Source organism: Scedosporium apiospermum (genome assembly GCF_000732125.1).
Source record: "Scedosporium apiospermum strain IHEM 14462 chromosome Unknown SEQ_SAPIO_0085, whole genome shotgun sequence".
NCBI classification, from domain to species: domain Eukaryota; kingdom Fungi; phylum Ascomycota; class Sordariomycetes; order Microascales; family Microascaceae; genus Scedosporium; species Scedosporium apiospermum.
The window spans coordinates 21,807-44,268 of record NW_015971786.1 but is presented as its reverse complement, the minus strand read 5'-3'; the positions used below and the strand labels follow the sequence as shown (position 1 = coordinate 44,268).

At 52.0% G+C, this 22,462-nt stretch overlaps 4 protein-coding genes across 4 annotated transcripts; 2 read left to right on the top strand and 2 right to left on the bottom strand.

Moving 5' to 3' along the window:
- Positions 1 to 81: 81 nt before the first annotated feature.
- Positions 82 to 5,649, top strand: SAPIO_CDS2044 (uncharacterized protein; the record flags this gene model as incomplete). The annotated part of the gene is made up of 11 exons (XM_016785177.1): positions 82 to 1,777; positions 1,842 to 2,881; positions 2,975 to 2,983; positions 3,062 to 3,188; positions 3,260 to 3,309; positions 3,420 to 4,199; positions 4,262 to 4,466; positions 4,640 to 4,845; positions 4,956 to 5,069; positions 5,141 to 5,177; positions 5,279 to 5,649. The coding sequence occupies 11 exons, from the start codon at positions 82 to 84 to the stop codon at positions 5,647 to 5,649; spliced, it is 4,635 nt and encodes a 1,544-aa protein (XP_016645055.1).
- A 1,692-nt stretch (positions 5,650 to 7,341) lies between these two features.
- On the top strand, positions 7,342 to 9,271 carry SAPIO_CDS2043 (Glycoside hydrolase family 47 protein; the record flags this gene model as incomplete). Its single annotated transcript, XM_016785176.1, has 2 exons — positions 7,342 to 9,048; positions 9,152 to 9,271. The coding sequence occupies 2 exons, from the start codon at positions 7,342 to 7,344 to the stop codon at positions 9,269 to 9,271; spliced, it is 1,827 nt and encodes a 608-aa protein (XP_016645054.1).
- A 639-nt stretch (positions 9,272 to 9,910) lies between these two features.
- SAPIO_CDS2042 (uncharacterized protein) lies at positions 9,911 to 12,573 on the bottom strand (the record flags this gene model as incomplete). The annotated part of the gene is made up of 2 exons (XM_016785175.1): positions 9,911 to 10,001; positions 10,100 to 12,573. The coding sequence occupies 2 exons, from the start codon at positions 12,571 to 12,573 to the stop codon at positions 9,911 to 9,913; spliced, it is 2,565 nt and encodes an 854-aa protein (XP_016645053.1).
- Positions 12,574 to 14,814: 2,241 nt separating this feature from the next.
- Positions 14,815 to 15,983, bottom strand: SAPIO_CDS2041 (Chitin synthase export chaperone; the record flags this gene model as incomplete). The annotated part of the gene is made up of 3 exons (XM_016785174.1): positions 14,815 to 15,012; positions 15,092 to 15,663; positions 15,743 to 15,983. The coding sequence occupies 3 exons, from the start codon at positions 15,981 to 15,983 to the stop codon at positions 14,815 to 14,817; spliced, it is 1,011 nt and encodes a 336-aa protein (XP_016645052.1).
- Positions 15,984 to 22,462: the final 6,479 nt, after the last annotated feature.

The window sequence follows — 22,462 nt, the reverse complement described above, 5'->3', positions numbered from 1 at the left end:
TCACGCTTTTGCAGTCGACTGAGACCTCAAATCGAACATTCATACCCGCCATGTTGATATTCGAAGTGCATCGGCGCAAGAATGCAAGCTGAACCCCGAGCCGCAACGAAACAAGTCGACTCTGGACAAGGCTCCGCGTCACAGAGTGATATCGCGGCCGGCGTCCCGGCGTTTGAATCGCTTCTTTCCGTTTTCAAATGGAACGACAGAGAAAAGAAGAAGGTGAAAGTGGTAGATAACCATACCGACAAAAAGCCCTCGTCCGCGCCGCTGAGCGGAAGACGGAATGTAAAGATTCGCCATAATAGTCCTACTAGCACCCGAATTGGACAACAAGACAAAGCGGCAACAAAAGCCACGAAAACGACAGATTCCGCGGAAGCTGTGAACGCCCGGCGGCATTCTACCAACGTTGAAGCATACGAGAACGGTAGGAGCCAGCTAAACCAGGGCAGTACAGCCGGTAGTAGCAGTAAAGCGGCAGCTAGCCCGCAGACTACTGAGGCCGGGAAGTTGAAGGTAGATCCTAACAACGCTGGCTCCTCCTCTCGGGCCCAAGAGCAGGCTCAACAGCCGGATCCGCTCACAGAACGCTTACCGAACCAAGGTGAGACTGAACAATCCAAGCGAAGGCAGTCGCAACAGCAGAACAACCACAACCCTAAGGAACTCTGGCTTCAGGCGGACGAATTCGAGAAAATTTCAGCTCTCATGGCGCTTCTCCGACTATACGACACCCCGCGGGAACGCCGCGTGGATATCCAAGTTAGCAACATCGCCTTCCCCAGGCCAATAGAGCGCAAATACAAGGACTTTTCTCATCAACTTTGCGTTGACATGTCGAAGGATGAGTCCCTTTTTGTAGATGCTTTCGGTGCGTCGATGCCTATTTTCTGGACCCGTGCTCTGGGAAAACCGTTGGATGAACTAAATGGACAGCCGGAACGTTACATCTGCTTCTCTGGGCTTCGGAATAAGGATAACATGGATAAACTCCGCGCTATCCTCAACATGAAGACTTATAAGAAATACTACAAAGGCGTATTTAAGCTATGCTACAAGACGGACAAGCTGGTAGGAACGGCCTCCTCGAGGCGCGTTCATGTACCGGCAAGCTCAACACCACTTCAGACTTTGTGCGGATCCTTGGTGGAGGACGGCGATGGCAAGAAGGTTCAGGTCTACACTGTCGGCGGTCTCGTCATACTTAATGGTCAATATTATGCTATAACTGCTAGCCACAAGGCACAAGACGATGAAGGCAGCGAAGACGACAAGGCTGAGGAGACGGCAAGCCTCGAGGGCATCCTGAGGAGAATATTGGAAAACGATGAAATGGATGATGACGTTGAGCCGGGACTCGAACTTCCGGCTTCGCCAGAGGAAGTTGCGGTTGGGCCAGTTGAGGAGTTGTTACACGCCGAGCGTAACTCCTCCACACGATACATCGAGCGAAACGACATGTTTGTTGACCGGGAGTCGGATGTAACCGGAACTCACTGGTCACTCATGAGATTAAAGAGCTTAGATGATGCTCTTCCCAACTTCGTGCCTTTCACCGACAGTTTATGGCAGACAGGAGCGGATATCAGCGAAATTCCCCGTGTGAAATACATACACACGATTGCAACAGATCCCAGTCCTCAGGAGGTTATCGTTATTTCCGGGTCTGGTGGCCTTATACGAGCCACGATGTCAACCAACACGGGCAATTTGTTCCTTTCTGGGCAGGCTGTTGAAGTTTGGTGTCTGACATTTTCTCGGGTGGATGGCCCCGGTATGTCCTGTCTGTCCTGTCCTATCATCTTCCTTGAAATCATACTAATACAACCGGTTGATAGGTCTTAGGCAAGGAGATTCTGGGTCGTGGGTTGTGGATCCGAATGAGGGCTCAGTTTTCGGGCACATCGTTGCAGTGGCCGATGAGACGGCATTCGTTCTCCCTTTCACAACCGTCTTAGACGAGGCTCGGCGACGATTAAAAGTCGGAAGCATTACTCTACCGAGCATCTTTCGATCCGTGGCCGACTTATCATGTCGGCTAGCATCTAAACGAATGGGATCGCCTTGGATCGGAGAGTCGCAAGAGGAGGAAAAGGCTAGGGCATTGGCTACCGAGGCCGTTTCTCGACAGGTGCTTGAGCAGACCCGTGGGCATCCTGGTGTCAATATCCTCCGCGAACACGTCGCATCTATACGAAGGATCGACGGGGGAATGGACATCCTCATATCAATGATCATGGAATACGGGTCGGATCTATTTTCCCAGTCAGTGTCAGGGCTTCGGGAGAGAGCGCGATCAGGCGTCTTTGGGCCGCCCTCCGAGAGCCTCTCAGTCCTAAGACATTTATACGGTTCCGCTCGCACGCGAACCGCATCTCCGGCCCCGCCTAAATATAGTACGGCTACGTCTTCTCCGAAATCTCTTGAAGAGCAGGAACTGAGGAGAGTCTTGACGATTCGGCAACTTATCGACTTGATTCCCGGAAATTCGTCCATTGAGTTGGAAGAAGCGATGGAATCGTGGAGGAAGGGCATGAAGGAATCGCCGTTCCGACGCCGCCATGCGTCTGACTTACCTTCGGGACCTACTGCCAAGCCTGTTTCATTCCATCGGCCGAAACTACCGCATGAGTTAGGCTCCGAATTGGGCGGAGATGCCGACGCCGATCCCGACGACGATATTAGAGCCGCCAATGTTGATGCACCTAGCTACAACCCCGAAGAAGATATCCAAGCTGTCATATTTGATAGCAGACAGGTCCCCGAAATTGATCGAGTACCCGTTGAGAGACTCCTCGATGGTGGCTACCTCGAACGAGATAACCCTAGAGGAGCCGCGGGCTTCCGTCTTATATGCCTACCCGCAAACAACATGGACGTGAGTCGACTCGTCGAGTTTGTTCCTCAGCCTCGTTTGATCATGATTGGTTCCCATTTTCAGTCGCTAACTCGTACAACCTTTACTCCGTAGTGGATTGAAGTAAGTAGGCTGTCCTGAAAACGAATCTGCTAGATGACGACTTAGCCACGAATACTTACTTGAATCCCACACTTTCAGCGACTCTTCCCACATTTGACAGACGAAATATCCCCTACTATTCTTAGCGAATGGCTTTGGAGGGGCCGAATTGAGGGCGAGGCACTATCACGCAGCATCAAACCATTTTGCGCAGTCTCGAGCGCAGGTGCGTCGGTTTCGAGAAAAAAATATATTAGCAAAGGAAAGGATTGACGCTGACGCTTAGTGCTCGGGTAGAACTTCCGGACGGCGATGAGGACGGCCCGCTTCCTGACCTCGCTCTTGCTGTGAGTGAAAAGGCAGTCTATCGAACCCAGTCTCTCCGCATACTGGACCCAATCGTCGTTCATCACCATCGAATCACAGGAATGGTGTAGGCTAACACCTCTACGTGTAGTTTCCGTACATGTCCTGGGAGCCCTTTGAGGAGGCCAAACGAGAAATGAGGCTGAAAGTCGAGGTAGACATGAAACACCAGCGACTGTGTGCTGCTCGGCGGGAGGAGGAGCGACAACGTTTGAGGCAAGAACGTTTCGGGAGTCGTGGAGACCGTGTGGGTCATGGAGATCGTATGGGGCCTCATGAAGAGCCTTCTCGCGAGCGAATATGGTCGGTGGAAGGCCTCAAAAAAGAGCACCCGTCAGCGACATGGTCCGGGGCGCTGAGAAGGGTTTTCCTGAGTGCTGCCCGTCTTGCCCTTGACATATCGTCTTTTCCACAGAAAGTACTGATAGAGAAGTATCTACATTACGAAGAATCCCTCCATCCTAGACGCTCGCTAGAGGAAGCCTACCACGGCACTCCCTTTCACTCTTCTAGTCCCCGAATGCCACATGGTGTTCAAATCCGTTCAGCAGCTGCAGCTAACGCCCTACCACCCGAATGTCGGGCCTGTGAGCCATACGCCAGAGGTGCTATCCTCGTCAACCAACTTTGGCTGTGGATACTGGGCGGTCACACCGTGGTTGCTTGCTTCCCCCAGTCGCCCGGCTTTCTCGGTTCAGAAGAACAGCCTTCTATCTTCAGAGAAGTAGAAAGGAGGCTGTTGAGGGAAAATGTCGCCTCTGCTATCGATGCAGCCCTGGTCGTTGTCGAGGAATGCGGCAACTTCAACCCAAAGGGTCACAAACTAACAGTGAATGCTAAGCAAGCCTTTCAGAATGAAGTCCATCGTTTGGTTGGTGACTTTCCTACAGGCAAGAAGCTGAGCACCCAGACTAACCTTTAGCTATTCTGTAGGAAGAGCAATGGGCCCGACTGGAACAAGCTGCGCCTTTGCCACCTGCCCATTTCCGGTCATATGTGCCGAGGGATTGGCCCCAGGTTTTTGCACATCTAGAAACGCAGGTGGCTTCTTTGCAGTCCGAAATTGCTCGAGCCTTGTCGGTCTGGCGACAGCACAAGGTTGTCATGGGAGACTTCATAGACGAGCTGAGCCGTTACCGTACTATCCTTCCACTCAGAAAAAGAGGAAATCGGCGCCGGTATATATTTCGAAAAGATAAAAGACCCGTACGGTCTGATACGTCGAATTGGGACCCAGAAACCGAATGTGAGCTTTTGTGAGGTGCCTTGCTTTTAAGCAGTCGGGTGCTAATGTAATGGAAGACTTGCCAGCGGAGCGACATGGAGCTTCTTCGCCTCACGACATCTCGGGACAATCCGAACAGAGCGGGTCTGAATGGAGCCTCGATTCCTTGCAGGGGCAAAGCCCGCAAGCATTTGCCTATGGATCAAGGTTTGAGCTCTCTCGCCGAGACGATGCCGAGGGTGAGCGTATTTTCGAGGCTCTTTCGCAGGACTGCCTGGCTTTACTGAGAAAGGTATGGCTTAATTTGGTGCACTTTCCAGAAGTCTTATAAGCTAGAGTTTTTTTCTCTTTTTTCTCTTTGTTTTTCCATGTTGATGCTAAGACCTCTTGTTCGCTGGGCAGATTCAACGTCGGCGAGATCTCGAACTTTCCGAAGCGAGGATGCGGGTGTCGAACCGCCTGGCTGCGAGACAAATCCAGCTGCAATCCACTCTTGCCTTCTTGTCTGCGCTATTGGTATGCGACTTGCCTTGTTTTTCTCCTCCTCTTTCCTTAACGCGGTGACAACAGCTGACTTGATATCATAGCTACCCTTTCTGATTATAGACGGCGGCTATATCACCTGTATGTTATCCCCACCCCTTCATCCTGCCAGTTCCCTTCTGTGGCATGGGATACTACACGCAGCCCGCAAACTAACAAACTCTGTTCCCCCAAACCTGTAGATGCTGTTGCTGGTGGAGTAGCCTTGATCGCTACTGCCTGCCTCCTATACGGCCTCCCTTCCGTTTATGCTAGCCCATCCCGTCGTGTGAGCGGATTCCTGGAGGACCACATGGAATCTCTTTGGAGAGGAGAGCAGATAGTCACAGATCGAGTGGTGGAACGGGCGACCAGGCAACCATCTCGGGCCCCAAAGTCTTCATCTAAGCTCCCCCATCACCCAGAAATCGACAAAAGGACAAAGTCAAGCCTAGATCTAGATGAAATACGAATCTACAGCACTGCGGGGCCACTACCAGAGGAGTATCATGGAAGTTGGCTGAGAAGGCGTGAGCGTCGTGTGCGTGATGTGGAAAAGGGGGGAAAGGTGTAAAGCTAGTACTCCATATTAATGCCAAATCCAGACCAATGCCAGCGGAGTTGATTCAACATCTAGTCTCAGCCAGAGTGTCCCCAGGAAGAGTAGAGAGTGTGAGTCTATAATCCACATCCACTGCAATCGCATCCATGCTTTAAGAGCAAAGAGGACAACTACAATAGTGTCCTACACAAGAATATCTCGATCGATGCCGTAGATTGTAGTTCAATTTAGGCTTCTTCCTCGAGATTGCAGTGTAGCACCAGTGATAGAGTTTAGCTCCGTGGAAGCTAAACTGGTTTGGGACCTGGGATTTGGGACTGGTGGTAGAGTCCGGCGCCTCGGGTTCGGTCTCATTCTCGGTGGCACTGAGTAGCAATTGGCGAATTGTTCAATTGATTAATTGATGCCTGTTGCAACGAATGTCCTCGACGATTGATGTTGGAGTCTGCCTCTTTCTCTCTCTCATGCCCTGGTCAGGTCAGTTTACGAAGGTACAACGGTATTGTTTGCAGAGTCTCGCTTCCATCGAGTACGTGAATTACCTCGGTAGAGGAGCCACCTGAATTGGAATATGAAATATTGATCTAAATGGCTGTAACCGAGCCCAATTCCGCATTGGCTGACCGCGGGCCTTGCCGACTGCGACGAACTCGCAGCTCGCAGCTTGCAGCCGCTGGAGAAGACGAAGACGAAGGAGCGACTCTCAAAAAGAAAAAGAGCAATTTGACACGAGGTGCCAACTTCCAAATTGCAACCTTGCCAAGACCTCGAATTAGCCGCCAACTTTTATGCTGTTTTAGTTCGTACCTTTTGTACTTTTTGTCATTTGATCTCTTCGCTGGCAGATCGCACCTCGATTGAATCTTGATCAACATGTCCAGCTCTTTCATCTCCCAAGTCTGGGCTGCCGCCATCGCTCTCCAGCCACCCCCATTGGCCCTCTTGATCTTGATCTAGATTCGACGGCTTCGCATCACGGCCGGACTGCCAACATTGAATAACTATTGATATAATTTTCTCCTTTTTTAATTTTTAATCTTTTCACCCTACTTTTCATATCAATCTGTCCAAGGCCCCATACGGATCTGTTGATCTCTTCGCATCTCTTCTCTCATGTGTCCTCCTCCTCCTTCCTCCCTCTGCTCATCTCATCCTCGTCCATTCTCCCATCCTTCAATCCTTCAAGACTTCAATTCTCCGGATCAATCCCTGTCGCGCTTCCCACCTCCCGAGCTCTCCAGCTTCCCGCCCAATCCCGCCTAATTGAAAAACCAAGCTTCAGAACCCGGCAATTGCTCCCTCTTCTTATGCATGAGCGGAAGGAACCGAATGACCGACAGAGTGGCCACATCTACAAAGTACCGCGCTTCATCCTACTCGCATCTCGGGGGCCTTTTCTAGAAGTTTTCCTTCCGAGCTGGATCTCTCACGCCCCCATTCCCGGTCCTAATCGAGTCGCACGTTAGTTGACCAATCCTAGAGAAGTTTGAATGAGGAACAAAGTATACGAGATTTGGCGCGTCCTTGATATCCTCCATCCTCCATCCTCCATGTCTTCACAACCGACACCCGTGCTTAGATCCAGGTAGTCACTGCCCCTGGGCCCGCTGGCCCGCCCTCCTCTCTCTTTCCCCCTCTCTCCCTCGCTCCCTCGCTCGTCCACTCACTAACTCACTCACTCACTCACCTCTCTCTCTCTCCGCCATGTATCCTTCCTTCAGAACAAAAGGGAGGTACCTCCTACTCGGCTTCACTCTAGCCCTCACCTTCTTCTACCTCCTCTCCTCACCCCCAAAACCCGCCTACACAGTTCCCCCCTCCTTAGCCACCTCACCCTTAGCCTCCGAGCGCCTCGAATGGTACATGAACCACAAACCCCCGTCCTACCCACCCTCCACCAAATCCTTCGACTGGAGCAAAGTCCGCGTCGCGAACCCACCTCCCTCCCGTCTCAAACACCTCCCCTCAGGCCGCCCCAAGGACCTCCCGCCCATCCAGTACAAATTCGGCCCGGACGACTGGTCCCGCGCCCGCGCAAAGACGCGCGAAACCCGCCGCCAGCAGGTCAAGGCCCTCTTCTACAAGAACTGGGACAGCTACCGCAAGTATGCCTGGAAAAAGGACGCCCTGCTACCGCTGAGCTCCAAGGGGAGGGACCAGTTCTCCGGCTGGGCCGCCACCCTGGTCGATTCTCTCGACACGCTGTGGATCATGGGGTTCCGGAAGGAGTTCGACGAGGCCGTCGCTGCAGTGGCCGAGATCGACTTTGGGAAGACTACGTCGACGAGGGTGAATACGTTCGAGACGAATATCCGCTATCTTGGCGGGTTGCTGGCCGCCTATGATTTGAGCAGGCGTGAGATCCTCCTTACCAAGGCCGTCGAGCTGGGCGATCTCTTATACGCCGCCTTCGATACCGAGAACCGCCTTCCCGTGGACAACATCGACTTTGAGAGCGCCAAGAAAGGTGAAGGCCTGAGATTAGAGGGCATCGTCGTCTCCGCCGGACCGGGAACTCTCTCGCTCGAAATGACGCGCCTATCCCAGCTCACCGGCAACCCAAAGTACTACGACGCCATCTCCCGAATCACCCGCCTATTCGCGAAGCACCAAATGGCCACCGCCCTGCCCGGCATGTGGCCCATGTTCGTCTCCATGTACAACCAGGACGTGACCTACGGTCGCATCTTCACCCTCGGCGGGAACGCCGACTCCCTGTACGAGTACCTCCCCAAGATGCACGTCCTCCTCGGGGGGCTCGAACCCGTGTACGAGAAGATGTCGCGCGCCTTCATGCGCACGGCAACCGAGCACCTGTTCTTTCGGCCTATGGTCCCCAGGGGCGAGGATATCCTCATCTCGGGGACCGTTAGAGTCGGACCCGATGATGTCCCCACGCTTGACCCGGAAAGCGAACATCTTACCTGTTTCATCGGCGGCGTCATGGCCCTGGCCGGCCGCCTCTTCGCCAATGACACCGATGTCGAGACGGGGGCCAGGCTCGCCAAGGGCTGCGCCTACGTGTACAAGTCTTTCCCCACGGGGATAATGCCCGAGCGATACAATATGGCCGTATGCCCCGGTCCCACAGCCACGCCTCGCACCTGTCGCTGGGACGAAGCCGTCTGGGACGCCGAGAAGAAGAAGAGAGAGGAGTACCTGCCCCACCTGCCCAAAGGATTCACCACCGCCAAAGACCCGCGGTATTTGTTGAGGCCCGAGGCGATCGAGAGTTTGTTCGTCTTGTATAGGGTCACAGGCGAGGAGCAGTACGTCGATATGGCGTGGGACATGTTTCGCGCCGTGAGGGAGGGGACGGCGACGGAGATTGCGAATGCGGCTGTTTTGGACGTCACAGTTGCGAAGGAGAAGGTTGAGGGTAGGAAGTTGCCCCTGGAGGATTACATGGAGGTAAAGTGCCCCCCTTGCCCTTTGATTTTTTTTTCCCCTTCCCTTGAAGAGTCCTCTCCCTTGTGTAACAAGCAAAACTAACTGGGGACTCTCCCAAAAATAGAGCTTCTGGCTTGCTGAGACACTGAAGTACTTCTACCTGATCTTCTCGCCTCCGGATCTGATTAGTCTTGATGACTATGTGCTTAATACCGAGGCACATCCCTTCCGGAGACCAAAATAAAGCAAAATCGAAACTACCCATTAATGCATTTTGGAGCGTGGCGATTGCTTACAGACTTGGCGTTCTTGGTTTTCTCCTTCTCGGAAAGAGATGATGGCGTGGAGAATTTGGTTTGCATGTTTATGGGACTCGGGTTGTCTTTGATGAAATCATCGTCGTAACGGATATCGCGTTCATGGTTCCTAGGATATTTCGATACAATAGAGCAATATTCTCTTTAATTCAGACAGCCTCCCGAGAGAGCTCTTTTCACCTTCCATCTTCCCCAGCGCACTGAGCTATTCATATATATTTTCCATCACATTCCATCAAAAATGCACACCCCCACTAGGATAACAAAACGAAAGGGAAAAAAAGGGATTCCGTAGATGTATTGGGACCGAAAAAGAAAAGGACTTGGCTCCCCATTTATAAAAACGAAAAAAAAGATTTCCCAGCCCAGAGTGCCGTTTCCCCTTAAGGGTATAAGGGTATCAAGTTCTTAAAAAAAAAGGAAAAGAAGAAACAAAAACAAAACTATCCGATTCTCCTCCACCCTGATGGTCTCCTCTCTCACACCTTTTCTATTCGACATCAACTCTTCTCCCGTCCGTTTCAAAACCTCGCTCTTACATTCTCGATCTCGCTTGTCTCGTTTTTTTACTCGTTCTCGCCGTTACCGTCCCAAAGTCCGGTGAGCTGCTGGGAATGCTCGCCGAGCTCATCCCACATTTTCTCAAGGTTCGACACGCTATACATCTTCCAGTTAGAACACATCAAAGGAGAATTAAGAAAAAAGGAACAAAAAAAAAAAAGAAAAAAAAAGAGGCAAGACGCCCAAAAACTCACCTCTCGGCTACTGAAATCGCAATCCCCTTCTCCCGACATGAAGCCAACAACCGCCTCTTCGTCCTCTCCCTCTTAAACCACGTCATAACCTCCCCCTTCACATACCCCTCCGTGCCCTCCTCGCCCTCAGGAACCGTCAACTTGACGTGGATCTTCAAGCTATCAGGGTGATGCGTGATGGCGATGATCTCGTCGAGGAACACGCCAAAGTTGAACGGCGGCTCGTACCGCACCCAGTCGGGCGGGTTCGTCCTCTGCAGGAGGTGCAGCTCCCACGTTCCTAGGTCCTCGTAGCCCTGGATGAAGTGCCAGTATTGCGTACCCTCGAGGGGGGTCGTGTGCTGTCGCGTGCGCACCTGCCGGACTTTGTAGTCGTCGTTATCGACCGAATCTCCGCAGAGAGAGTCTGTGTCCGTGAAGCCCTCGTAGGCGAATTCGTCTTGTGCCGTCGCTGTTTGCTGCTTTTGTTCTTTTTGGTCTTGTTCCTTTCCCTCCCCACCCTCGGCGGTTGGCGCTGCTTCGGCCAAGACGTCAAGTTGTTGTTGCTGTTGTTGCTTTACCTGCAGCTGATGCAGGGGACCTGCAATTTTCGGACGCTTCGATGGACGGCTTGTTCCGCCAGACGATGTATTGGCGGAAGCGCCACCCCTTTCCCTCCGCCTCTGCCTGTCAAGCCTCGAGCCGGGGCTCTTGCTGCGAGGACCCTCGCCCGCCTTCGCCCCGGACGGCCTTCCAATATTCCCAAACCCGCAGAGAGCCCTCAGCGCCTGAAGCTTCGGATCACGGTAAAAATCCTTCAGCGTCTTCGTCAAGCTGAACTGGTCCCCCTCGGCGAGCATAATCTCATAGAAGCGTTGCCTCATCCACTCGGCGGGAGTCACCTTGATCTTGAACTTCTCGAGCTCCTCAAGAGTAGCCGCCAGCCGGAAGAGCGTATCGTACGTAATGATGCCGGGCGTCATCCACTTCTTCGCTACGAATTGGTACGGACTGAACGAGCCGTTTTCGAGAAACTCTAGAATCGTGTAACCACGCTTAACTTGCCGACCGAGGAGGAACTTGTTATTGGACTTAGTCCCGCTGACATCGCTCAGACAGGCCTCGTGCTTCTCCTTGTAGCCAGCGAGCACGGTCTTCGCGTTTGCAACGGGATCTTTCCACACCGGATCCCAATACGGATGGTTCTGGTCAATCTTCTCGACGGGCACGCCGGCCATGAGCTCGGGCTCGGTATACACGATGCCGTTGTCACGGAGGGCAAGAGGCGGGTTGACGAGTAGCTCGCGCTCGGCAGGGTCGATGTCGGGGATGTTCGCAGATCCCGCGGGTGATTTCGCGCGGGCTTCGACATTGTCATCTAAGGTGGCAGCCTGCTCTGAGCGTGGCGGCGCTGGAGCAATCGGCCGATGGGATGATGCCGTCGTTTCGGGCGCGCCAGCAGGACCAGTAGGGACGGGTTGCGGTTCGCGAGAGGTTGATGGTTTGTCATCGGTCTCTGTCTTCTGAGACGAAACTGGTGCCTTTTTCAATATCAAAGGTTGTCGGCCGTCTACGTCGCTATTCGTCGAGGCTGTTATACTCGAATGCGGAGGTGCGTCTTTCATTTCGACGTCTGTCGTTGCCGCCGTCTCCTGGCTGTCGGGAATCACGAAGATCGGGTGACAGCCTTGCCTGGCCCATTCGCAGTTCCCGCACCTCCCAAACAGCTCACCACGGACTTTGATACATTCGGCGAACGGGCCAGTCGACTTGGCGCAGGTGGTGCAAGGAGGAGTCTGGATCTCGCCGACGGCTTGGACCATGAACGCGACCCATTTGGAAGGCTTTGTGCCGTGGAGCTCGTTATAAATGGGTTCCAAGTTTACAGCATTGAACTTGCGTCCGGCTCGAATAGAAACGTCTCTCTTGATGGGGAGGTCCAGTAAGATGTCGACGACGGGTGTCCCCACGGGCACTTTCTTGATTTTTCCGATGAGGCGCCCATCGGAATGATATACAGAAGCGCCCGTCAAATCGTTATCGCCGTCCACAACAACTCGCTCGTCCTCCTCTCCAGGCACAACGGCCATCTTGGGCCCGAGGTTCCGGAGCTGCGTTATCAGATCAACATCCAGCGATCCCTCATCGCGATTATTCTTGAAATGCTCCTGCATATCATAGTAGGCTTTCCTCCGGCTCGTAGCCAACTTTGCAAGCGTGACCTTGTAGTCTTCCGTAAGCTTTTCAAGACTCTCATTGTGCAGCACGACACGAGCGTTGACGGCCTCCAGCTTTCGCTCGAGCGCCGCCTTCTCCCGCAGCGCCTCCTCAAGCTTGACGGAGATTTGGGCCTTTGTCGCCTCGTACTCGTACTCTAAGCGGTCATCCTCTTCACTCTGCTTAACTTTAAGGTCATCAAAGAATCTCGCCTCCAGGTCTTCGAAATCACGCCTCTCACCATCACGCGCCCTCGGCGAGACAGCCCTCGGACTCATGCTTGAATCGTCGGTGGTAGTAGCGGAAGTAGATGTGGAATGAGGCATCGGATAGCGTACTACCGGGACCAAAAGGGCTAGATGCTAGACCAATAGCCGGTCCCCGCCCTTTTACCTTTCCCTCCCTTTTGGTGATTCAATCCCCTCTTGAAAAAAAAAAAGGGTCCTGGAGAAACTCTTTTGCGTCCAGATTTTGTAGACGAAGATGTAAAGACGTAGGAAGTAAATGAGAAAATGGAGGGGTAAGTAAAAGCTTTAGGGCTCAGAGGTTCTCGTCGTCCCAGGGAGGCAGCAGCCAGCATCTAGAAAGCTGGCAGCAACTAGAGGCGGCTGTTGGTTCCCGGGCCGAATCGGGACAGAACGTAGGCCTGGGTCAATATGAGGAAAACCTGAGCGGCAGGCAAGAGTTGATGATGGGAAAATTAAACAAGACCCAGGCCTCTAATTAGTATGGCGACGACAGGATTAAACTTGCGCGGGCTTATCCGTCGAGACACAAGAACGGTGGTTGGCCCATGGGTCAGAGCCTTGCGACGTTGTCTGGTGATGCTGGGACAAGAATGGGCTGCGATTGGTCAAAGGCGCTCATTCACAAACGCGCGGATTCGTGACTTCGAAAGGGGCGGCGGTGCCGTAACGCGACTAGACCTCTAAAGAATCGCTCAATCCCTCCCCCGTGATATCCGAGATCTAAGATTAACTGCCGTAGAATGACCCCGGGATACGGGGGAATCTTCGCCGGAATGGAACGGCGATTGACTGATTGATTGCTTGATGGAAAGAGAGGCTGCAAATGATTGGTTAGATTTAGGCAGCCAAGCGATTGGCCAGAGCTGAAGCGATAAAATACGACCAGCGAAGGCGCTGTGGGGGGAGGCAATCAATGGACTCGTGCAGTGAGGCTTGAACCATACCTTTGTGGAAAAAGGCAAATCTTGCATGAACGCCAGTGGTGGAAGAGCCGGAAGTGCAACCGCCGGGTAGGTAATTCGTTGGTTGCGCTTGGAGAGATATCAACGATAGGTTCTGTGAAGCGAGGCAGAGGTGACGCGACTCCCTCTGCAACTCTCTCTGCGACTCTCTCTCTCTTTCTCTTTTGAAGGTGAGACGTAGCCGCGTTTAGATACGCTTCGACGGCAGCAATGGCTAGTGTCGGATAATTGCGAGAGGCTACGAAACTAAACGTGTCCGATAAGGTTAAACGTTCGCTGCGCTGATACGATGCGATGCGGTTGAGAGTGAAGCAACACTGAATGAACACTGCGCTTTTCCTGCAACTTGGGGTGAGGTTAGAAAGTGGGGCGCTGACAACACCTCGACACCAACAGCGAGGTACTGTACAAGTGGAAGTCACAGTTGGAAGGCACAATCCTTTGTTGGTCTTCTGATTTTCTGGTCTTCACCTACTCGAATGAAGAAGCTCGGCTGTAAAGACAGAAGCAGCTTCCGGCGGACAGAAGATGGAAATGGCTCGATTGGGAATAGAAGACAGTTTAATCAGGAAAGAATGGCTGCAGTCTAAACACTATCACTCGCCAAGAGGTTCATCCCTCCGTTCTCTAAGTTTAGTTGGCCTGTCTATCACATGGTATCATCGCCAGCGCTTCACCTGATCGAAGCCGACTCGTTGATTAGTGCACGATAGCAACCAACTTAGCTATCCTGCCAAGGACCTCGATATGCGCCCAATCAACTGGTCTCGTCTATTTTAGGAAGCTGGAGAGCTCGCGACCTGTCTGCAAGTCGATAGCACACCCCCCACCGTTTAGAACTCAGAAATTCGAACATTATCTTTGTGGTCATTAAAAAGTCTCTATAGACGCTATTTACCAGTCGTCTTCGCATTCATCGATCTTCTCCCCTCTCCATGATCACATCCTGATGATATTACCTCCTCTTTCTTCCGTCCCCAAAACCATCCGGGACCCACTCGCCAATCCAACATCACTGCCGGGGGATCCAACCACACAGTTAGGTTTCGAAGCATCCAACCTTTCGAGTAGGAGTAGCCGGGGTTATAAACAAGAAAAAAAAAAAAATAAAAGCATAGGAGAAAATTTAAAAACGCCTTCACCAGACATGACCCCATGAGAGAATATCAAGCCCTTCGATACCTCTCGCTTCTCGAGTTGTCTATAATGTGTTTGTAAAACGGGTAATGGAAAAATGGAAATGGGGGACTAAAGCGTAATGGAAGAAACTAAACTAAACGGATTCTGTACTTCGTTGCCATCCTGCCTCTCAGTACTTTGTAGAGAATCGTTGGGCCGTCGGCGTGGGCGAGTATGGGTGGTCGTAGGCGCTGGATTGACCATACGGGTCGTCGGCGTATACTGTAGCTCGGCGCTCGTCTTCGGGGAGGAGCTCCTTCACTTCCCAGTTGTTCATCCTGGTTCCCACAGAGAACTCGAGGTCTTCCTTGGTGATAGAATCCCAGTACTGTCATCGCGGCGTTAGCAAAATTTCGTTTCATTCGGGCTTTAGGCCGCCATCCCAATCGCGACGGGAATCTCCTTACCTTGTAGACCATCATGACCGCCAACAAGTTGCACGTCGTGGCGAAGAAAAGCCCGTCAACATAGTGGCTAACCGCAACGCAAATCTTCGAGCTGAAAGCGTACATGAGGACCTGGCCAACAACAAAGAAGAACAGGCCAAAAGCAATGTCACCAAGCGGCCAGCGATCTTGAAGAGTCCTGACGACGAGGAAGATCTGCATGGCGACGTAGACGAAGAGTTGGATCGCGTTGAGCAGGTACAGAACGACGAACAACCCAATAGTATTGGTTGGCGACAGACCCGCCCACGACTTGAAGGTAGCAATCGAAATGAGGAAGCTGATGACGAAGCCGACGAAAGAGCAGATCCGAAGAAGCCAGACGGAGAGAGGCGTGCCGTCCTCATACAGTTGGAAGCCCACGAACCCGTTCACCAATAGACATGTTACGACGGCCGACGAGAGACCGTTTTGGATCGCGACAAAATACGGATACGCGTCGGAGCCTTGAGGAACAACGCCAGCATCGACACAGAGAGAAATGAAGGTGAGGAGCATGTAGAGGTAGAAGAAAGTCGTAATTTCCTTCCGGCCTGTCCAGGTGTTAGAATCCGACATCTCGACACACCTCTTCGTCGAGTTCCATTTCGAACCAAGGCATGGTGAACCTACCAACAGCGGTGAATTTGCCTCGAACATGGAGCACCATTATCACCGTCATGATCAGAGCAACAATGTGCATGGCGCTCGCAGCACCCTCGAAAATCATCGTGTTCGCCAATTCGATATTGCGGGCATAGCAGTTAGGCTCGATACCCACGTTACTCGAGACTGACGTTATCGGCCCAATCGAGGCGCATAGTGGCATCGGCGCCGTACGGCAGAGATCTGTAAAGTCGCCGAACCCACCCATTTTGGACTCTGGGTATTAATGAGTTGGGGGGATCACGATGTCGATGTCGAGAGACAAAAAGAGTCCGTTCGAACCCCCCAATTTCGCGTTCTTTTTCGGACAACTACGTCCCGCCAGGGGGCGAGGGGCAAGGGGATAGAATATCTCGCGGTAATCGGTTGAACGATTAAGGAACGAAGGCACTCTAAAGACAAATTATCGCGAAGCAAGAATTACGAGAGAAATGCAGCGGCTGCAAAGTCGAAGCAAATGGTGGCCCAGCGAGGGAAAATTCGATCGGCGGCTGACACGAAGAGGAAGACTGAAAAGACGGGGACGGCTGGTCGAAGAGGAAAGGGGGCCGAGTTGTTCGATCGATCGATCGTGTCTCGACAGGGCTCAAGGTGCAAAGACTCTGTATTTCGCTCGTTCGTGCGATAATTCCCTAGGATTGAAAGAGATTGATCCGAATTGTTTACCGTATGGAGGGGTTTGTTGCAAAACGAGTGACGATGTTCAAAAGGGTTGGGGCTGTTCCGAGGAAACCCTGCTGAACGAGAAGCGAGCGACAGGCGGCTGAGTTCAAGATTGGGAAGGATGGGGCCAGCAGGGCGTTGCTGGAGGAAGGGGGAAAAAAAAGCGGAACATCCGAGTTTGGGGATGTGTCCCAGGACGCTCGTTCCAGTTGCTTTGCCGCCTCGTATTGGCTGCTGCGGACGGAAATTGCCCAGCAACATACGAAGTAAACTGTACGAAGTACCTTTGTAGCAACACAGGTCATTGATTCCTTCCCTTTTCGAATGTCAGCCAGTATTTGCTCGGAGAGTCACGTGGTTAATTTAGATGAGCAAAAAAAACGCGATGTACCTTTGTACTTTGTATTACTCCGAATCTGATTTCCATGTCACTGCCACTTCCACCCAGCCCAAGCCGCATCCATCCCTTGTTTTGCCAACTTGTGTCAAGGTGAGACGATCAAAACAAGTGTTCGGTGAAACAAGCACCGGCTCCTCTACCAAATTCAATGCTTTCTCGCATATTGCTTTGATCTAGATATTGGCTCTGCTACAATATCAACTTTATTCGATATTTCGCAGCTTATTACTACTTTCTACCTTATGTTTTAAATCCTGATCTCGGACTTCTTGCGCCGCTACCAAATACGCTGCAGAGACGCGAACAATCCGAAGAAGCAAGTTCAGTCTTTTTAATGTAGTCATCGTCGAGCTTATATACATCTTCGATAGCCACAACCTCAGCTACTCCCTGTTTTGTGGACTCGGTTACCTCTCTGACATTCCCCGCCTCGACGACTGTGAGCTGCTGTGAAACGACCTGAGTTGTCTCAATTGTCTGTTGCTATCGGTCTCGCTTGATCTTTAGATCTGAAGTTGAGAGAACGGGAGGCGTGTGTGCAGATGACCCTAGGGGCAAACAATTTCTTCCAGCTCTAGAATCGACCTGTTCATGGCGTTGGTTGGGGAAATGCAGCCGTCCGGATGTCCCCATGTATGCAGGTCTCCAATTTGCCTCAACTCACCCCGAATCACCGTTGCGGATCGATTCTCACGGCCCCTGGGCGAGGTCTTTATTCCCGGACTATCAATGGCTTTCAGCAATAACTTCTCATGAGGCGAATTTCATGATGAACAAGGCCGGTTTACTTTTTGTGCAGCAAACCGATTTCTCACTCCAGTGACGAAGGGTAGCCAACTCAGTTGGGCACGCGGCGGAAACTGCATTTTCATGTCTTTTTCCGCGATGTCGACGGCGACAGTTCATGGGCCCGTTTTTCTTGGAGGAAGACGCTCTGATTTACGGAGGATTCCGGAGGATTTCCAGTTACGCTGCCTCTCCGCCTCGAAATCTCAGGTTAGGGTCTTGACCGACGACGACTAGTACTTCTGGAACGTGGACTCCTTTTCGGACATCGTGATGCACCCCGTCCTACACGTCAATGTCCGTCTGTAGTACGGGTGGACCACTGAATTGCGTATGCCCCTGTTCCTGAAGATGCCGGGGCTGAATACCTCAATCGAAACTTCATGTGTTACTTATCTATAGAGGACCATAAATCGTCGATGATCCCGACCGTTTCCCAGCGTTCCCATGACAAATCACTTTTTCGGACGGTCTCTCTCGAAGCACTCATGGTGACCCAACCATCGGGGTCGACTAACGGCTAGGTAGTTGGTAAGCACGTGGGGAGATGGGCAGATGTTGAGGCGTTTGCCCGATCTCTTCCTGTTTGCTTTGAAGGAGAACGAACGGATGTTGCCATATCCTGCACTCGACGGACGATCGCGTTGCGAGGGTCCCTGTTCTGGATTTGGCGAAGTGCTTCTACGATCGTGACACGAGTGGTAACGATGATGGCTGTCTACACTCCGTCCTACGATGGCATGATCCGAGAGGGGAGTCCTTTGAGGGCTGGTTGGAGGAGCAGACCGAAGCGGCGTTTATGACATTCGTGCCTGTGTCTAGTCTCTGTCTATGGATTTCCCGTCCTTAGGCTACGAGTGAGCCAAGAGACTGGGCCAGGTTGTCCGAGTTCTACGAGGGAGAGGAGACAGAATTGGCTCCAGAAGAGCGGGGGTAATGGTCATCACAGCGAGGGAAGTTTGTCGACCACTCTGTCAAGACACGCGTAGGCCCGTCGTCAATGCCGAACAGTGAACAGTGACGCCCTGATTTTTCTCTACTTCATACGGATTGGTTGAGTTAAGGGAACCCGGCTTCTGATGGCCTAGAAACGCTGCTTTCAGGCAAGGTGGGGGGTGTATGATGAGGAAATGATCTAGAAACAGAGACGGCTCGCGAAGGGTTAAGGGTTACACGCCGCTCGCAATATGCGATGTTGCATTAAATACGGATTATTCTGCCGTCGGCTCCCCTTCCTGTCCCGGAGCACACAGATCGAAGAGAAGAGTGGTTGAGGTGGATAATGGAGCTTGGCCCGCGGATGGTCGTGGAGGAAGAGATGCTCCGAATGGTTACGACCCCGAAGATAGGATCTGACGATGTATGCGTAAACGGAGTAGATTTAATGTAAAATGGAGAAGAGTGGGCGGGCTTCGGCAGGACGAAAAAAATACGTATGACCAGTAGGCGCATTTCACAGCAATCAAGCGATGGGTAGTAGATAGATGATCGTCATGTAGAGGTCATTCTGCATCTCGTTATCATTCAAGGATGAGCGGACTACGCCATGATACAACGTCTTTTTTTTGATTGCCGAACAGGCAAGATTGTGCAACCGCCACCGGCGTACATCAAATCACTTGCTCCAAATTTGAGGCAAATAGTGCGATATGGGTGTGGTCGATATTGACTGACAGAGGTGATGTCCCCCAAAGATGGGATGACCACTTTCATGCACCTCGCTAGTATTCTCTGATGATTCCCGGTTACCTGCTTTTCCACACACCAGCACGTACGCACGCACGTACACTCTCTTATCATGTTATAAGCTGTCTTGTTTTCCAACAACGGCGTCTTTGGTCTGGTGAGCCCGGGGTTCGTGGAAATCGACTTTGAAGACGGATCTTTGTGGTCCATTCATGAGAAACGATGGACTGGCCAAGAAACGACCTCAGTTCGGTCCGGTCCACTAATAGAAACCGACGTCAGAGAGACAAATTGTTGGTTTGCCGTTTCCCCCTTTCACAGTTCACACACACCCTTTTGTGCACCCGACCCCCCCTTTTTGATCGCGCGGGCTTTAAAGGCAAGCGTAAATCATTTTACACGGTTTGTTTCATTTTCCAGGGATGAGGAGGAGGGTTTGCTCCTCCACCGTCCTTGGCCGGTCGTCCATTTTCCGCAAGTCTGGGAGTATGGGCCCCCATTATTGAGTCGCCCCCCAGCCGGCGTCTCAAGGAGACGGTTTGCGTTCTTCCGACAAGAAGGGAAACTATTTGGCGTGGTCGGGGCTTGGTCAGGCCTGGTCGAATCGTTTCCCACAGCGACTGTATCAAGTTAGTGCCAGTTAATCAAGGAAACGGGAACTTCAAGAATCTTGGTTCAGCACGTTGCGACCCTGGTTTAAAACACTTTAACAGCCCGAGCCACACGGACCGAACATCGACAAAAAGTTAAATGACATTGCGATGGCAAATGGGAGGAGGGATGTCCCCCGCTGCTTTCAACCCTTCCTGGCGGAGGCAAATGGAGTTCTGACGTCGACCCTCGTTTCGTAGAATCCCTCCTCGATATCCCAACAAAGGGGTCCCCATCGAACTAGGATTATGACTAGGGGATTCTCCACTATCATCAGAGAGAAGAGGAGAAGGGTGCATTGGAACGGGCTGGCCTGCCCTGGTCCCTTCAGCTTTCGGGCTCTGAGACACCACACCTCCGGTATGGAATTTCGAACAAAAATTTAAGCAACTTTTTCCAAGGCCGTTTGAACGGCTGTGTTTACGAAGTATCTACTTCGTAAGAGGAGGTGTAATCTGGAATTTGCTTGCAGATCCGTCTGCTTTTCGACTAGGAACTCTGCATCCCCTGCACCTTGGTCCTGCAAATCTCATGAATAATACTCCTGCGACGGAGCTACTCCCGTGTTATTGCACTACGAGAGAAAAGGGCAGGTGAGGCAAAAAAGTAATTAACACGGGAATTACAATTGTGCGCAGTCGCGTAAAGGCTAGAAGAAAGACTCTGGGAGTCTGGATGAGAAGCGAGACCTGGAGCCAAGAAACCGCAACGAAGTACACTTGGCGGAACATTGGACAGACCTGGAAGCGGTTTTATGTGTGCCCAATGGATGGACTCATACAGAGGTATTCCTGCATTGATCCTCTGGCAAGTGCGCGTTCACCACAAGGCTGGAGTGCTGCATAATTCCACATCGAAATCCCACCAACCCAGAAAGTCCTTGGATCCCACCATCCTACCTTGAGAAAAAAGAAGTGCTGGGAGTGGTCCAAGGGTGTGACGTTACAACATTGGGTTCGCCTCTGGCACGGAGAGAGATATACTTGTAATATCCATCGTCAATATCGAACCGAGCGATGAACAAGGTCATACATGGTAGTCTGAGCCCCGTGAAACCGCAGCGTTAAACATGCTTCGTCTGCGCATGCGATCATGAAAGATGAGCCTTGGTCAGGGAGGCATTGTTCAAGAATCGAAAAAAAAGAGACCCCATCCTACCAATAGCCTCCAGCGGCCCAAGGGCAGGCCCTTTTCGTCACCAGTGAGTGGCTCATACCGGTATCAGAATGTGGGAAGATCTCGACCTGGGTTTGATTGGCTGTGCGAAGTCGTGCTTCAGAGCAGCTTTCCTGCCTGTCCTCGAAATTTCAGTTTCAACCAACAACCTGCCTCTCACCGGAGGCGACTCTGCGTCCCATCCTTGTTTGCATTTCCACGTCATGGGCTTATGTATTTTTTTCCTCTTCCTTGTTCGATCAATCCACTCCCTTCCTTGAGGACCGCATTCGGAGGATCCGAGGTGTGAAAGTATGACATTGATACGATGTCGATGTAGTCGTCCACTCTAAGGACGAAAGGGACGAAACTCGATGCCTAAACTGGCTCGCATGCGGCGAAATGGCTGTCCGCGGGCCCTCCAAGCGATGACACTGACCCCCACACCAAAGGATCAAGAGCCACCACTGATGCGTAAGTACTCTGTGCTTCGCAGTAAGTGGCGCCCTCTTGGGCTGTAGTATAATGGGTATTTTCTGGCTTTTCTGGCGATGATGTACGAAGTACCGTGCCATCTTCGCATCATCGCATGCACTAACAATCCCTCAACCCGACCGGTCAATCAATTCACAGCGCGGCAGAGCACCAGGAGAATCCGAAGTGGAGTCTCTGCTCTCGACACTATCAATGTAGTAAAACCACTACCAAGTAATGGCGCGTTCACTCTCGGACCAACACTCAATGTTTGATCTAGCTCCTCCTAGTCGACCGCCAGCATTGATACTACTCCGTACTTCATCGTGCACTAGCTACCTAGTTTAGTACATCCGCTCCTGTCTCCCTGCAGTCGGTGATGTAAGCATCTCCGGAACGTCGATTGCAACCTCACCTTTCATCGGGCATTCTCTTCAAATCGCCGAGCAAAAAAAAAACCGCCCCATTGGGGCCATAGAGGGGCCAAAAAAAGGAGAGAAGAGGGGGGAAAAGTCTCCTTGTTCCTTTTCTCCTTGAATTGTGAGTTTCAAGACTGTATTCCCGAAGTTCTTCATGAGAGAATGACTTCGTAAATCACATATCCAGACCGAACCTGCCGTTTTGGTCAGCCTTGGCTGTTTTCCTGCGGCAGGTGCGGTGCGGATGACGGATCACACGAATCACGCTACGAAGGTTGGTGTCACCTCCAAGACCTCAAACTTGAGCCCCCGGGGACGTCATTGGGTGGAAGATCCGTTCCGTTGGGTCCTCGCAGCAAGAGAAACTCGTCGATACTTCCATACATAACGTGCCATGCAAGCACTATACGGCATATACTTTCGTACTTCCGTACGAAATATCCAACAGCAAAC